The sequence below is a fragment of the Pan paniscus genome, chromosome 5 (assembly GCF_029289425.2).
Source record: "Pan paniscus chromosome 5, NHGRI_mPanPan1-v2.0_pri, whole genome shotgun sequence".
NCBI classification, from domain to species: Eukaryota; Metazoa; Chordata; class Mammalia; order Primates; family Hominidae; genus Pan; species Pan paniscus.
Window position 1 is genome coordinate 156,818,823 of NC_073254.2, and position 17,722 is coordinate 156,836,544.

The following is a 17,722-nucleotide window of genomic DNA, read 5'->3' on the forward strand; positions in this document are numbered from 1 at the left end:
TTTAGTAGAGACAGGGTTTCACCATGTTGGCTAGGCTGGTCTCGAACTCTTGACCTCAGGTGATCAACCCGCCTTGGCCTCCCAAAGTGTTGGGCTTACAGGTGTGAGCTACTGCGCCTGGCCTGTGTTTTTAATTTAGTATAAATGGTAATGAGTTTTGTGCTTATAGTGAATCGGATCTGTAAGTTGACCACAGTTCAGTTTACTGGTTTATACTTTTACCATTTTGTAATTTTACCGTTGGTGAAAGATTCTACCACAGAGAGTATTAGTCCAAGTCGAATTAAAGTTCTTGTAAGGATGCGAATTAGATTGACATTAGCATTATTTTCTTAGGGGAGGGATGTCTTTTGGCCTTATATCCTATAGTTTCAAAGGAGTCATTTCAAACTCTAGATTGAATTAGTGGTGTAGAATAGATCCACCTCAAAAATGAACTGAGGCCAGGCATGGTGGCTCACATCTGTAATCCCAGCACTTTGGGAGCTGAGGCAGATGGATCACTTGAGAACAGGAGTTTGAGACCAGCCTGGCCAACCAACATGGTGAAACCTGTCTCTACAAAAATACAAAAATTAGCCGGGCATGGTGGCACACACCTGTAATCCCAGCTACTTGGGAGGCTGAGGCAGGAGAATCACTTGAGCACGAGAAGTGGAGATTGCAGTGAGCCGAGATAGCGCCACCATACCCCAGCCTGGGCAACAGAGCAAGACTGTCTCAAAAAAAAAAAGGAACTGAAGCATGCTTCTCTTCTAGTGAAACAGTAAAGACTTACCTGCTGGGAGCTCTAATTGGCAACATACACAGTAAACTAAAATTAATAATGAGAATATAATTTTGTATATTTGGAAAAGTATTAGTAAATACAATTCCTTGAACAATTGATAGGTCCTAAAAAATTCCTTACCTTTCTATTTTATGTAATCTTGTTGATGTTTGTTATTATTTAAAGTTCTTTTCTTTTTCTTCTTCTTCTTTTTTTTTTTTTTTTTTTTTGAGAGTCTCTGTCCCCCAGGCTGGAGTACAATGGTGCAATCTCAGCTCACTGCAACTTCCGCCTCCCGCCTTCAAGCGATTCTCCTGCCTCAGCCTCCCGAGCAGCTGGGATTACAGGCACATGCCACTATGCCCGGCTAATTTTTGTATTTTTAGTAGACCGGGCTTTCGCCTTGTTGGCCAGGCTGGTCTCAAACTCCTGACCTCAGGTAATCCGCCCGCCTTGGCCTCCCAAAGTGCTGGGATTATAGGCATGAGCCACCGTGCCCGGCCTATTTAAGGTTCTAAATTTGCCTTGATTTGGGCATTTTTGTTTGTTTGTTTTCAGTTTGTTTTCTCTGACATGATACATGACCATGACAAACACCCAGTTTGCCTGAGTTTTAAAAAGGATATTTCGTTTGCCCCACTGGAATGACCAGTAAAGACATCCATCCAGTTGGCAAAGTGGAAAGAGGGTATTGATTTGTTTTTAATCATTGTTCTCTTTATGCGTATGACCAAATATAAATCTGATAGTGACAAAATCACAAACTAATACAGCTGCATTTTTTAGACATCAGTCAGAATTGTGTGTATTAGCCCTTCATTTGAGCTGAGTCACACACCTCTTCTTTTTACATTGGTCTTTGTGTAGCATGGAATACATAGCATTGATTCTGGATAGTGCTGTAGAATATGCACTGTATGAGACTGAATAACAGAAGATGAATTGTTTGTAGAGTGTTGCTATGATCACAACACTTCACTTTCAAACTATCTGTATAGTGTAAGTGGGTGGTAGAAAAGTGATCTTTTATCAACAGAATGACTGTTTGCTTCTGTAGAAGACCCCTGTTTCATTACATTACCTTCATATGTTCTGTTAGAAATTAATATAAATCTTGGTCATATCAGCCAGGACTTCTTTGGTTGAAAGTAAAAAAAAAAAAAAAAAAAAAAAAAATTCTGACCCAAAGTGCTTTAAGGAAGAAGATAACTTATTTGCTCACATAAGTGAAAAGTTCAGAATTAAATCTGGCTTTATAGGCATGGTTGAATGTAGGGCTCTGTCTTCTGTTGTGCTGATTTCAGAACCAGGGTATCAGGCACCACATGATGGCAAGATAGTAGTAGCTCCAACGCCTACCTCCTTTCTGGTTTCTGTCCAGTAGGAAAAAGTGAAAGATTCCTTCTCAGACATCCAGACTGTTTCATTTTCTGTCATGGGCTCTGATGCGTCCTTGTGGATGTTCCTGAACTAATCACTGTGTGTGGGTGAGGGGGATACAATATTTTGATTGGCTTAGGCTTGGTTAGTCCCTGCAGTTGGGAATGGAAAATGAGAAAGGGTGTTACCCAAACAACATGGATTGAGGATGGAAAGAGTGAATCCAGATTAGGTGAATGTAGGTGGATGGAGTCTAAGGGGCCAGTATTCACTAAATTGGCTGCACATCTAAGGCTTCAGATAAATCAGAGGGGATTTGATGAAAATCAAGTACTGGACCTGTAAGCTCTAACATATGTTCTTCAAAAACTTTCCTTGTGAAATGGATACGGTAAAGCTGTTTTCTGCCAATTTTTATGACTTAGGGAACTCATTGGAAGATTGATTTTTCAAACATTTGCCATTTTCCTGAAATAATCCTTTGTGGTGATTTACAAATATTAGTCTACTTAGTACTTTTCAAAAGATTCAAAGTTCTTCTTCCACTCTGCAAAAATATTGGAATGAGTTGGGGTGTAGTAAAAAGTCAATGCAAGTTGCAAAACTCTCACTGTGCCTTAGCCATTTCAGAGACAAGAACATTTACTCACTGAGCTGTGTACCATGCGTTTGTAAGCAAATGCAGTGCTTAGATCTTCTTTGCTTCACTTGTTTTCATACATTTCCTATAACACTTGTGTATTCTTTTACATAGCCGAATGCCTTACATAGCCAAACACGAAAATATTTTTGATTGTTATTATATAAGATACGGGAGTAACCATCTTATTCAAATTTTTAAAACATATCTGAGTTCATTTAGATTGTTGGGAAGGACGCTGCTAGTGAGTCAGTCAGATATTTATTGAATGTCCATCATTTACTGGAGATTCAGTGAGGAAGACAACAGATGTAGTTCCTGCCCTCTTAGAGCATATAGTCCAGTAGGAAAGAGGAATGCTAAGACAAAATCTAGAAGCAGCTAGTGCTGAAGACTGTGAAGTTCTTTAAGGAGAGGTAATATAGCACAGTGGTCAGGAACAAGGATTCTGGAGCTGGACTGCTTCAGATCAAGTTCTACTTTCCTGCTGTTAGGAGACTTTCTTTGGTCATGCCATTTAAACCTCTGTCTCCTCATTCCTCATTTCTAAAATCAGGGTGATAATAGTATCCACATCATGGAGTTTTGAGGAGGATTAAGCGGCTAATGTGCATAAAGGGCTTAGTTAGAACAGTGACTGGCAGAGTAAAAGCTCTGTAAGCATTACCTCTTTTTTTTTTTTTTTTTTTTTTTTTTTTGAGACAGGGTCTGGCTCTGTTGCCCAGGCTGGAATGCAGTGGTGCCATCTCAGCTCACTGAAACCTCTGCCTCCTGGGCTCAAACAATCCTCCCACCTCAGCCTACTAGCTGGGGCCACAGGCGTGTGCCACCACCCAGCTAATTTTTGTATTTTTGGTAGAGACAGGGTTTCACCGTGTTGCCCAGGCTGGTCTAGAACTCCTGGGCTCAAGCAGTCCTCCTGCCTTCAGCCTCCCAATGTGCTGGGATTACAGGCATGAGCCACTGCACCCGACCTTAAGTATTACCTGTTATTATTAACACGTGTGCCCAGAATTCTGTGGAAATGTATAAATGGATTCCTGAGCTTGTCAGGGTTGGCTGGTCAGGTCACTTCCCTGAAGAAATAGTCTAAGCTGCTGCCTTATGAACAAGTAAGAGGAAATGGGAAGTGGGAAGCAACAGTTGGAACATGGAGAGAACAGAGCATATTTGAGGACCATCAGAATGGCCTTTGCAGTGTATATGTGCTGTAACAGTGGACAGTTAGTGCTTATCTAAGAGCTAAAACTCTTGGAGCTCTAGGGTAATTTGCTCTAGGTAGACGCTGGAATGCATGGTTGTATAGTAACATACTAGTCCAGTGATTCTAGAATCTGGCTAATCATCAGAACCATTGGGAGAGCATTAAAAAACAGCAGCAGAATTGTGGGCTTCCCCTTAAGTCTTGCTGAATAAAAAGACAGAATACCCCTGGGAGATATATTTTTAAATCCCAGCTGAATCTAGTGAGCAGCCCAATTTGGGAAGCACTGTACTAGTCTATGGAATAGCTGTGTTTGAGATGCCAAATTGACAGCTTAGTTCTATTTGAGGTAATGGGAATTGCATGTCTGTTTTCAAAGGAATATACTCAACTCTTTAAAAAAAATCTACAGAATGGTTTCAGTGCTGAATTCAGAGAAGTGGTTGCTTTAGTTGGAGAACTGCTTAGTTTTTTCTCAGTTTTGCTAGTGAGTTTATCTTTATTAATTCTCTTGCTTTGTCTTCTTGCTTACGGACGAGTGCTTATTATAAAACATAACATAATCTTTGCATAAAGTAATCCCAACTGCAAAGTTTGTAGTGTGGAACCCATAGTTGTAAAATACTTGTTTTTCATAGTGGAAGCTTATGTGATAGGCAGTCAAGATGTATTTTTATGTCTAATCCTGTTGCACACATGTAGTTAAGTATATCTTTCAACAGATTACAACAATTTATATTTTAAGATAATATATGAGAACGTAGCATTTAGTTTGCTCCAAGAATTTAGTCATCTTCAAAGTTGTATAGTTTTGTAAATCTAGCATCAAATTAGTTACCATTAGCTAAGCTAAGACAGGCCAAAATGGGGGAAGTTTTTAGAGAACTACCAGTAGATCTAGATTTACCTTCCATAGCAGAGTTGCCTAAAGACATTGCATTTTGCCTAATTCATGATAGTTGTGTTAGTACAGACATCATATTTCTAAATTATATGAGATAGAAGGGAAGAATATTTGAGCTCTTTTTATGAAGAGGATTAATATGAAGTAAACTATCTTTGGAATCATGAAAACTAAATTATTGCTGTCACAGACTCCATCTAGTTGCGTAAGTCATAACCATGCCTGAATGTGTGGGATCCAGTAGTTAAAGCAAACCTCGTTCTACTGTAAGAAAAAGTCATATTACATCTGAGAGGCACAAGGCGTTTCGGTTAAGTTATATTGGCCCCAAAGTACCCTTTTGCTACTCAGTTCACTTCCCAGTTTTAGACTCTTATGTTTACACTCATTCTCCTTATGCAACTTCCTCGTACCTGCTGCAATTTGAAATTAGACATAGTAACAGCCAGCACTTCCTCGCCCATATTGTACATTTAAATTCACTGGTTCTGGCCAGGCACAGTGGCTCACATCTGTAATCCCAGCACTTTGGGAGGCCAAGGTGAGCGGATCACTTGAGGTCAGGAGTTTGAGACCAGTCTGACCAACATGGTGAGACCCCATCTCTACTAAAAACTCAAAAAAGTTAGCCAGGCATGATGGATGGCGGGTGCCTGTAATTCCAGCTACTGGGAGGCTGAGGCAGGAGAATCGCTTGAACCCTGGAGGCAGAGGTTGCAGTGAGCCACTACACTCCAGCCTGGGTGACAGAGTTAGACTCTGTCTCAGAAAAAAAAAAAAGAAAAAAAAGATTCACTGGTTCTGTCAGTGGCAGATCTGCAATTGATAAGAGAAGCTGGCAATTCAGGTGAGTCTATGGCACCATCACAGGGCCCTGATAAATGTCTGCCTGTCAATGAAAGGCCAGTTGTCTAGAAAATTCAATTGAAAAAACAACATAAATACAGAAGTCCTGGCAGCTGAAAGAGCTGAATGAGTCATTGTACCATTTGGTCATTAGGTCTCCTTCCTACCTGGAAGACAAAATGGCGAGGATGAAGTGCCAAATGGTTACATCAGGAGTTGCTGTCAAGGAAGTGGAATTCTCAGCTCCTGCCCAGCAGTCTTCACATTTTTGTGCCCATTAAATTAACTGCAAGAGAGGACAGCTCAAGCCATGGCTCTTTTTTTTTTTTTTTTTTTAATATTGCATGAAAGTGGTGGTGTGAATTGAACAATGAGAACACATGGACACAGGAAGGGGAACATCACACACCGGGGCCTGTTGTGGGGTGGGGGAAGTGGGGAGGGATAGCATTAGGAGATATACCTAATGTTAAATGACGAGTTAATGGGTGCAGCACACCAACATGGCACATGTATACATATGTAACAAACCTGCACGTTGTGCACATGTACCCTAAAACTTAAAGTATAATTAAAAAAAAAAAGAAAGTGGTGGTGTGGAACAAAACCTCCCAACCTTTGTTATTGTGTTTTTTAATCTTTTATTGAAGTATAATACACATATTGAACAGTGCATAATCTTAGTATACAATTTGGTGAATTCTCACAATGAACACATCCTTGTAACTGGCACCCAGCTGAAGAAACAGAATGTTCCCAGAGGGCCTCCTCCCATCCTTATAGTCGCTTCTCACCACGTCCCACCCCAGGTGACCACTGTGTGGCCTTCCAATAACATGGATTAATGTTGCCCATTTTCATACCTTTGTTACTGGTTTTTTTCATGCAACATTATGTCTTGTGAGACTCATCCATGTTATTCCTACAATAACAGTTCTTAATCTCCTAGTCTGCATTCATTGTAATGTTTTGGTACTTTTAAATTTTTTTATTTTTATTTTTTGAGACAGAGTCTGGCTCTATCACCCAGGCTGGAGTGCAGCGGCACAGTCTCGGCTCATTGTAGCCTCTGCCTCCTAGGCTCAAGCAGTCCTCCCACCTCAGCCTCCTGAGTAGCTGGGACTACAGGTGCATGCTACCAAGCCCGACTAATTTTTGTATTTTCTGTAGAGACAGGATTTAACGGTTGCCCAGGCTGGTCTGGAACTCTTAAACTCAAACGACCTGCCTGCCTTGACCTTCCAAAGTGCTAGGATTACAAGTGTGAGCCACCATGCCTGACCTGTTTTGGTACTTTAAGTCAGTTCACATACTCATATCTTCTTAGGGTGAACCCAAGCTCAATGATCTTGAGACAATGCTATAGCTATAGCAGAATTTATACTTTTAACCTAGTATTAGATATAAATTCCTGAAAGTTAGTATATATTATTTAGGCATTTTGTATGTTTTAATGGAAGCCTCGAGCTTAATCAAATGGTTTTCTTTGGAGCTAGTTTCAGGAGACTGACGCTTTAGGAGAATACCCTTCGCTCCCTTATGATAAAGAGTGATTTCCTTTGCCTGCAAGTGATAGAACTGGGACTATGTTAGATCTTTGTGAAATTTGTTAAAAAGCATACTCCAGAAAGGGAAGGGCTGTTTGAAAGGCCTCAGGACACATTCTGTTTCTCATCTGGACTTTTCTCTACTTGTTGACTTGACTCTGCAGACTGGCTTTCTCCACACAGTGAGACACATGGCCACTAGTGGCTCCTGAATTTATATATGTATAAATATATATAAATTCACTGTGTTTATATATATATATTCAGTGTATAATGCAGCGTGACATGGATGTCACGCTGCATTATACACTGAAGGCTGGAGAAGGTCATGAGAGATCATTTCATCAAAGCTATATATATATTTTTTTCTGTATTTATATATAATATATTTATATATAATATATAAATATATTATATATAATATATTTATATATAATATATAATATATAATATATTTATATATAATATATAAATATATATAACATATATAATATATTTATATATAAAAATATATTATATATAACATATATTATATATATAATATATATCATATATATCATATATATGATATATATATATATATATAGTTTTTTTTTTTTTGAGACAGAATCTCGCTCCATTGCCCAGGCTGGAGTTAAGGGGCGTGATCTCAGCTCACTGCAACCTCCACCTCTGGGGTTCAAGTAATTCTTATGCCCCAGCGTCTTGAGTAGCTGGGATTACAGGCGTGTGCCACCATGCCTGGCTAATTTATTTATTTATTTTGTATTTTTAGTAGAGACAGGGTTTTGCCATGTTGGCCAGGCTGGTCTCAAACGCCTGGCCTCAAGTGATCCACCTGCCTTAGCCTCCCAAAGTGCTGGATGACAGGCATGAGCCACTGTGCCTGGCCATATTTTTACGTTTTTGAGACAGGGTCTTGTTCTGTCACCCAGGGTGGAGTACAGTGGTGCGATCATGGCTCACTGCAGCCTTGACCTCCCGGACTCAAGCAGTTCTCCTACCTCAACCTCCGGAGTAGCTGGGACTACAGGTGTGTGCCACCATGCCTGGCTAATTTTTAAATTTTTTGTAGAGCTGGAATCTCACTATGTTGCTCAGGCTGATCTCGAACTCCTGGGCTCAAGTGATCCTCCTGCCTTAGCCCCTTAAAGTGCTGGGATTACAGGTGTAAACCATCATGCCCGGCCTCCTGAATTTTATAAGTCGTAAATGCTACCATAAGAGGACAGACATTATTTTTTCAGTTATAGTTCAGAAAAATCCCAAGTACCTGCCTTTGACCTTTCAGCTGTAGTCCAAGCAGGGAATGAGGTACTGTGGTTGGTCTTGCCTGGACCTGCCTTTGGTCAGTCAATTGTGTTGAGGTGTAAGTCTTTATAGAATCACTTGGTGAGAAAAGGACATGCTGTTCCTAGAAAAAGGGTATTTCTGGGCAGGCCAAACACTAGACATCCACGTCACCCTGCATTATACACTGAAGGCTGGAGAAAGTCATGAGAGATCATTTCATCAAAGCTATTTGGAATTCTAGAAGCAGATTCTACTGACTGGTGGCTAGACCACAGACAGTGATTATAATGAGGGCCGTTGGAGTTATTTGAAGCTCTAACCTGTACCAATTCTGAACAATTTCCTTTTGGTACTTTCAAACTTATCATTCATTTTTCACAATGAGATATGTTGTCACTAGTGGGTCCTGAATTTTATAACTTGTCAGTTCTGCCATAGAAGAGGGACTGACATTATTTTTCAGTTGTAGTTCAGAAAAATCCCAAGTACCCCCATTTGGCCTGTCAGCTGTGGTCTGAGCAAGGAATGAGGTGCTATGGACGGAGGTACCATCCTTAGCTACGTCCAAAAGTGTTTGTTACTCTCATCTATCAAAGTGGTTTTCAACCTTTTTTTAATGTAGCAGGACAGTATTTTTAAATCAAAAAAGGAAAAAAAATCCTACATACAAAGCAGTAGTAGTGCATATTTATGGATCCATAAAAATGTAATTAAAAGTATTACCAAAATGCAAACTAAAGGGCTGCGGACCAAATTCATGACTGTTGTGGCCTCTGGGCAGGGAGGATGGGAAGTGGTATTGAAAATATAATAGAAATTTTTCTCCGATTTATAGAAAAAGTAATACAGGGCTGGATGCAGTGGCTGACACCTGTAATCCCCGCACTTTGGGAGGCTGAGGCAGGTGGATTGCTTGAGCTCGGGAGCTGGAGACCAGCCTGGACAACATGGCAAAACCCCGTCTCTGCCAAAAATAGAAAAATTAGCGGGGGCATGGTGGTGTGCGCTTGTAGTCCCACCTACTTGGGAGGCTGACGTGGGAGGATTGCTTGAGTCTGGGAGGTGGAGGTTGCAGTGAGCCGAGATCGCATCACTGCACTCCAGCCTGGAAATTAAAAGAATTAAAATAATTCCTCCAGAATTAGCCAACATTGATTGTATGGCATTTGTCCTCCAGCAACACAAGGAGGCAGCAGCGCAGTGTAGTTGTAAAGCTGTAAAGTGCGCATGCTGGGGACCCAGACTCCTTGGGTTCTGGTTCCAGGTCCTGGTTCTGTTGCTTACTATCCTGGGTGAGTTATTTCATCTTTATATGCTGCATTTGTATAGTACTATATTCCTCATTTGTATAGTACTATACAATTACTTTTATATCTCCAAATTCCTACTTTATGTAGTTGTGATGTTTTTAGAAAAAATATGTATAAAATGCTTAGAACAGTATGTGGCACATTGGAAGCACTCAATAAATATTAACTGTTATTCATGTTGTTATTATTGGGGGGACATAAATAACTTCTAATCATGGGTATTTTTTCTCATTAAAAAAAAAACACACGTATTGAGAGCTTACTGCATATCTATGCATATCTGGCACCGTACTCATGCTACTACCTTGTCTCATTTCAGCCTTACAAGGCAGTTATTTTATTGTAGGTAGGAAACTGAAGATCAGCGAAATAAGTTGATTAAGCATCAGTGGCCACCAAATGATTGAGCTGGATTAGAACCAAGCTCAGGAACTCCAAAGGCCCTGTTCTTAACCTCTGCATTTCATTACTGCCAACACATTTCTTATCTTTCTTAAGCAACTTCCGAAGAAGCCAGGAAAAAATTGCCTAGGATAGCTAAATTTAGCTTAACAATATATGATTTAGAATTGGGAATATAGGAAAATATATGTAGATAAGTAAAAGATACTTTAAAAATTTAGCATTTTTATATGCTGTATTTGGCAGTTTCTAGTATGTGTTAGAGACCATGCTAGGTGCTTTACAGAAACATGATGAAATTCTTAGACAGCGCTGCATGTTGGGCATTCTATGTCTCCTTTAGAATGAATCAGTCTCAGAGATATTACGTATCCTATGCAGGGTATGTATCCTATAACCACAAAATGGCATTCAAGACCCCACCTGCTATCATGCCAGAAACTACATGCTTTTCATTACATGGAACTGGTTTTCTCCCATCATCAGTTGTTTATATTTTACTTTTGAGGTAGGTATATATATTCTGGATTTTATTCATCTTCTCATCTTTTGTTTCCTCATAGTTTAGAAAAACTGGAGGCAAACAACATGTAAAACATTTAATTGGGTGTCTGTGCAGTTAAGTAATGCAAACTGTTTTTGTAATAATGCAAAGTGTAATCTTTAAATGTTTTTAGCTTGTTGGTCAGGCATGGTGGCTCACACCTGTAATCCCAGTACTTTGGGAGGCCGAGGTGGGAAGATTGCCTGAGGTCAGAAATTCGAGACTAGCCTGGCCAACATGGTGAAACCCCATCTCTCTCACTCTTTTTTTTTTTTTTGAGATAGAATTTCACTCTTGTTGTCTGGGTTGGAGTGCAGTGGCACAATCTCGGCTCACTGCAACCTCTGCCTCCCAGGTTCAAGTGATTCTTCTGCCTTAGCTTCCCCAGTAGCTGAGATTACAGGCACCCGCCACCACCACGCCCAACTAATTTTTTGTTTAGTAGAGATAGGGTTTCATCATGTTGGCCAGGCTGGTCTCAGACTCCTGACCACAGGTGATCTGCCCACCTTGGCCTCCCGAAGGGTAGGGATTACAGGCGTGAGCCACCATGCCTGGCTAAAACTCCATCTCTACTAAAAATACAAAAATTAGCTGGGCGTGGTAGCACACATCTGTAATCCCAGCTACTTGGGGAGCTGAAGCATGAGAATTGCTTGAACCTAGGAGGTGGAAGTTGCAATGAGCTGAGACCGTGCCTCTGCACTCCAGCCTGGGCAATAGAGCAAGACTCTGTCTCAAAAAAATATCAAAATAAATAAATAGGCCGGGCGCTGCGGCTCACGCCTGTAATCCCAACACTTTGGGAGGCTGAGGCGGGTGGATCATGAGGTCAGGCAATCGAGATCATCCTGGCCAACATGGCGAAACCCCGTCTCTACTAAAAATACAAAAATTAGCTGGGCGTGGTGGTGCGCACCTGTAGTCCTGGCTACTCGGGAGGCTGAGGCAGGAGAATCACTGGAACCTGGGAGGCGGAGATTACAGTGAGCCGATATCGTGCCACTGCACTCCAGCCTGGTGACAGAGTGAGACTCTGTCTCGAAATAAATAAATAAATACATAAAAATAAATAAATAAATTTTTTTAGCTTTTTTTTTTGAGGAGAAAAATACACTTATAGCTGGCCCATTAAAATATAGTATACTTGACAATGAAAAGTAAAAAATTCTCCATTTTGGCTTGGTAGACTTTGCCCGCCTTTAGCAGTAAAATTGTTACTCTATTGTTGGTTTCTAGTACAATACACTGGTACAGAGTGATCACTTTATTTCCTAACACGAGAATTTTCAGGGCCTTTCCTGCCTTGAACACACACCAGCTGTGTGTTTAGTCAATACTGTGTTTATCTCAGCGTGAGATTCAAATTTTCCTCCTAATAGCATTATCATGGTGCAATGTCACTTTTTGTATTCCTTCATTTGAATAGTTCCTATACATTATTATGGTTTAAAAAATAAGTCTAAAGGTGGCAATATCCTAACACTGAAAGCAGTGTATTTTTACTTGACTTATTATTATGAACACATTATGTCACTGCACATTCAAGTGGTGTGATGGGAAATGATCAAGTCTTCCTTTTTACTAGGTGATCAGACTCTGAGAATATGGGATGTGAAGGCAGCAGGAGTAAGAATCGTGATTCCTGCACATCAGGCAGAAATCTTGAGTTGTGACTGGTGTAAATACAGTGAGGTATAGTGTATGGCTCTATCCTATGCTGCTGTCCTTCCTAATGTTAAAATGTTCTGAATTTTATTTGTCTTTGTTTATGTGGACTTTGGTGGTGTTCCTGGACCATTAAGTTAAATTCTGTCCCTTTCCTTTCTAATTAATGATTGTGACTGACCTGCATTAGCATTAATTGGATTTAAGTGCTCATGAAACGGGCAAAATAAGAAACAGAAATTCTCAAAGTTCAACAGTACAGCCTTACTTGTTTGTTTTGGGAAGCTGCCTTATGTAATTTTTTTCTTTATTGCTCTTAACCCTGCAATTTTGTATCATCTTTTGCTTTTATTTCTTTCTCACTTTGCTAGTCAGGCTGTTGAACTATTGTAATTTGATTTTTAATTTGACAGTCCATCAGTTTTTAAATTTTTCTGTTTCATCTTCCTTTTTAAGCCTAACAATTTTCATGCCTCTGTAAGATAAGTGTCCATGTGCAACTTTTTTAAAGCTTCAGTTAACCACATGAGCGTATGAATCAGAGATAGAAATGGATTAAGTATGTGTTAATATACTACAGTCATGCACTGCATAACAACATTTCAGCCAGTGACAGATTGCATATGTGACAGGGCCCGTAAGATATAATGGAGCTGAAAAATTCCTATTGCCCCCGAAAACCTTCCAGCAGGATAAGATGTGAAGGTAGAAGACAGTGATATTGATAATCCTGACTCAGTGTAGTCCTAAACTAATATGTGTGTGTCTCAGTTTTTAAAAAAAGAGTTTAAAAAGTAAAAAAAAAAAATTAAATAGAAAAAAGCTTATAAAATAAGGATATAAAGAAAGAAAATATTTTTGTATAGCTCTACAATGTGTTTATATTTTAAGTTTTGTTATTATGAAGAGTCAAAAAGTAAAAAAAGCCAGGCGTGGTGGCAGGCGCCTGTAGTCCCAGCTACTCGGGAGGCTGAGGCAGGGGAATCGCTTGAACTGGGAGGCAGAGGCTGCAGTGAGCCAAGATCACGCCTCTGCACTCCAGCCTGGCAACAGAGCAAGACTCCATCTCAAAACAACAACAACAAAAAACTTAAAAAAAATTAGAAAGTTTATGAAGCAAAAAATTACAGTGAGCTAAGGTTAATTTATTATTGAAGAAAGGAAATAAAAAATAAATTTAGTGTACAGTAATGTTCTAGGCCTTTCCATTCACTCACTACTCATTCACTCACTGACTCACCCAGAGTAATTTCCAGTTTTGTAAGCTCCATTCATGGTAAGGACCCTACTACCATTTTTTATCTTCCATACTATGTTTTTACTATACCTTTTCTATGTTTAGATACAGAAATCCTTACAATTGTATTACAGTAGCCTACAGTATTCAGTACAGTAACATGCTGGACAGGCATGTAGCCTAGGAGCAATAGGCTGTTTCATCTAGCCTGGGTGTGTAGTAGGCTGTACCACCTAGGTTTGTGTAAGTACACTCTGTGATGTTCACGCAAAGATGAAATTGCCTAATGCCACATTTCTGAGAGCATATCCCCATCATTAAGTGATGCATGACTGTATTTATGTCCCTGAAGTGGTCTGTTGACCGTGACAAATAGGTAAAATGTATGCTTTGTTTTTTTCCCAGTTTTAAATTAATTAAAGTTAAAAGAACATTGTATTGGCAGAGTTCTTTAAATAAAAATAAGTAAAATAAGTTAAAATATAGTACATATACAATGATATTACTCAATCTAAACATTTCAATGCTGATGACTATAGTTTCAAACTCATAAATGAATGTTTCATATTGGAAAATTAATTATGGCCTGTACGTTAGATGTTTGGGAACTCTAAAGAAAGATGCTGATAGACATTTGAGAGTGATTTACAAAAATTATTTTCTAATAACTGAAACTTTTCTTCAAATTAGCTTAAACTAAAGCCCAACATTGTCAGACAATGTTAGGTTGGTGCAAGAGTAGTTGCAGTTTTTGCCATTACTTTCAATGGCAAAAACTGCAACTACTTTTGCACCAACTTAAATCCATTGCTGTTCTGAGTTATGTGGGGTGGACTGAGTGTGGACCCAGCACTTGTCCTATTCAGCCAGGACCTCTGGGTTCACTTGGGGCTCTAGATAGCAGAATTTGTAAAGCCGGAATAGATAAGAGACTCACCACTATTTGATTACATTCTTGGATATGATTAGATATCATATTAAGAATTTTGGTCCAAGAGAGTTGGAAACAATGATTAATTTAGATTTAGAGAACATGGAAAAATTTAATTCATAGCCTTTGCTTTTTCAGATGTGCCTAAATGAACAGACCTCTTGCCTTTTAATGCCTGGAAAAACCTCAGAGTATGTTGAAACTCTTTTTGTTTGTTTGTTTTTTAGAGACGAGGTCTCACTGTTGCCCAGGCGGGTCTCAAACTCCTGGGCTCAAGTGATCCACCGGCCTTGGCCTCCCAAAGTGCTGGGATTATAGGAGTAAACCACTGCACCCAGCCTTGAAAACCTTTTTTAAATTTTTATTTTTTTTTTAGAGACAGGGTCTTGCTGTGTCATCCAGGCTGAGGTACAGTGGGGTGATCATACCACACTGTAGCCTCTGACTCTTGGGCTCACACAATCCTCCTGCCTCACTCAGCCTCTCAAGTAGCTAAAATTACAGGTGTGTGTTACCACGCCTGGCTAATTTTTGGGGTAGACAGGGTCTTGCTTTATTGTCCATGCTGGTCTCAAGTTCCTGGCCTCAAGTGATCCTCCCACCTTTGCCTCCCAAGGTGCTGGAATTCCAGGGAAAACCTTTTGAAGAGAAAGCTGGGCTCATTTGTCAGATAAAATTTTTAATCCCCTATGTATTTACTGCCGCTTCTAAAGCTGAATTAGAAAATCCACAATGCTGTTTGGAACTATGCCTTTTCCAGCTGTCTGTAGTGTTCCATCGTGTACATAAAGCATATTGAGTTCTTTTTCTCACAAGTCATATTAGTTTTTTGCTATTAATGTCTATGTTGATTCCTGTCTATACTTGTTATACAACTTCTCAAAAATGACTCCTTGGTTCATATTAAATAGTTATCAGAAAGCAGATGTTGTTTCTAGTAGGAAAGCCTGCATACTGTTTAATTGCAAAGATGTCACAGTTTATGTTTCTCTGAATTGTTTTTAGAATTTGCTGGTGACCGGGGCGGTTGACTGTAGTTTGAGAGGCTGGGACTTAAGGAATGTACGACAACCAGTGTTTGAACTTCTTGGTCATACCTATGCTATTAGGAGGGTGAAAGTAAGTTTTCATCTTTTATATGTAGAATAAAATTATATAAATATAATCAATGAAGTGTATATTAAAAAGTGTTCTGGGTTTAGGGATTGGAGTTACTAATTCTTTTTTATATGTGTTTTTCTTACCCAATTAATTAGTAGTGAAAGCTAAAATTAGGCGAAAATATTTGAATAATGATTGAATGAATTTGGGCAATGTAGACATTCAATACTTAAAGTTAAATAAAAATCTTTTTCTCATTCTTTCACCTCCAATCTGTTATTTCCTTTAATATATTTTTTTAACTATAGTAATTCACTGTTAGTATTATGTTCTTTATAAGTTTCTAATTAGCAAGAGTCTCTACTTTGTTGAAACAGATGTAAAGAGATGGTCAATTCTTTCTTTTTCCTAACATGATAACATACATGACTCTTCACAGATGTTTGGGATATAGAAAGTTTTCTACTCTGTGAACAGCAGAGGATGAGGTAAATTTTTAATGATGGTCCCAGTAAATTTATCTGGGTTATAAGATGACTTAGGTTGGTTTCCTGGCTTTTATATTTAGGCAGGTTCTGCTAAATGACTGTGGAAAACATCTTATTAAGTGACATCTCCCAATTTCATCCTTTTTTTTTTTTTTTACGTTCAGGATAAAAAAGTACCTTATTGATTATTTTAATAAGATAATTATGTTATTCCTACTATTTAAAAAATTCTAAATTTTTTTTTCTTTTTTTTGAGATGGAGTCTTGCCCTGTCACCCAGGCACGATCTCAGCTCACTGCAACCTCTGCCTTCTGGGTTCAAGCTGTTCTCCTGCCACAGCCTACTGAGTAGCTGGGACTACAGGTGTGCGCCACCATGCCCGGCTAATTTTTTTGTATTTTTAGTAGAGACAGGGTTTCACAGTGTTGGCCAGGCTGGTCTTGAACTCCTGACCTCAAGTGATCTGCCTGCCTTAGCCTTCCACAGTGCTGGGATTACAGGCTGAGTCACTGTGCCTGGCCAAAAATTCTAAGTTTTTAGTTAAGTTAATATTTTAAGTTTCTCTGGCTGCAATGCAACATAGGAGACACAGTGCTCTGTTTTATTTTTTAATAAAAATTTGTTTAATTGGACAAGTTTTAGCAGTTGAAAAATATGCTCTATGTATATTTTAGAGTGATTATGAGAATGAAATAAGGTAATGTAGTGAAAGTACTTTGCAAACTAAGTGCTGGTCAAATGTAGTTATATATGTGTATTTAACTATTAAAGTGCGATAAGACAAACACTGAAGAAATGTAATTGCAAAGGTCAACTTATTAAGTACATTTTTACTCATCTAGAAGACGTTACTTGTCTTTAAACTTGCTTTTTACCCTTGATATCATTTTCCATTAGCTGTAATATACAAATAACGTAAAAATATCTTAAAGGTGTTTTTATTTAACATTTACATGTTTATTTTGATAACGTGATTATAGCAATCATATATTTGTAAAATTGGTAAATTATATAATTATATATTTGTACTATTATATACTTAAATCCCTTATATTTGTAAGAATCATTTTTGTTTATTACTTTGTTTGCTTTTGTTTTTTTTTTGAGCCAGAGTCTCTCTCTGTCGCCGGGGCTGGAGTGCAGTGGCATGATCTCGGCTCACTGCAACCTCCACCTTCTGGGTTAAAGCAATTCACCTGCTTCAGCTTCCCGAGAAGCTGAGATTATAGGCATATGTGCCACCATGCCCAGCTAATTTTTGTATTTTTAGTAGAGGCGGGGTTTCACCATGTTGGCCAGGCTGGTCTCGAGCTCCTGACCTGAGGTGATCTGCCCTCCTCAGCCTCCCAAGGTGCTGGGATTACAGGTGTGAGCTGCTGCATCTGGCCTGTAAGAATCATTTTTGGATAGCCAATATGAAATTGTATTTAATTTTTCCAGAATAGCAACATTTTGGG

The 17,722-nt window shown here is 39.0% G+C and overlaps 1 protein-coding gene and 1 non-coding gene across 3 annotated transcripts in view; one reads left to right on the forward strand and one right to left on the reverse strand.

Annotated features, from left to right (window-relative positions):
- The window catches only part of PEX7 (peroxisomal biogenesis factor 7), a 97,488-nt gene that overhangs the window by 29,520 nt on the left and 50,246 nt on the right, over positions 1-17,722 (forward strand). For both annotated transcript variants that reach the window (XM_034962929.3, XM_008953041.6), the window contains 2 exons: positions 12,428-12,534; positions 15,681-15,794. In XM_034962929.3, the coding sequence (XP_034818820.1) occupies positions 12,428-12,534; positions 15,681-15,794 (221 nt within the window). The remainder of the gene's footprint in view (positions 1-12,427; positions 12,535-15,680; positions 15,795-17,722) is intronic.
- Positions 1,327-1,460, reverse strand: LOC112440261 (small nucleolar RNA SNORA27). The gene has a single exon (XR_003028436.1). It is a non-coding gene; the product is annotated as a small nucleolar RNA SNORA27 (small nucleolar RNA).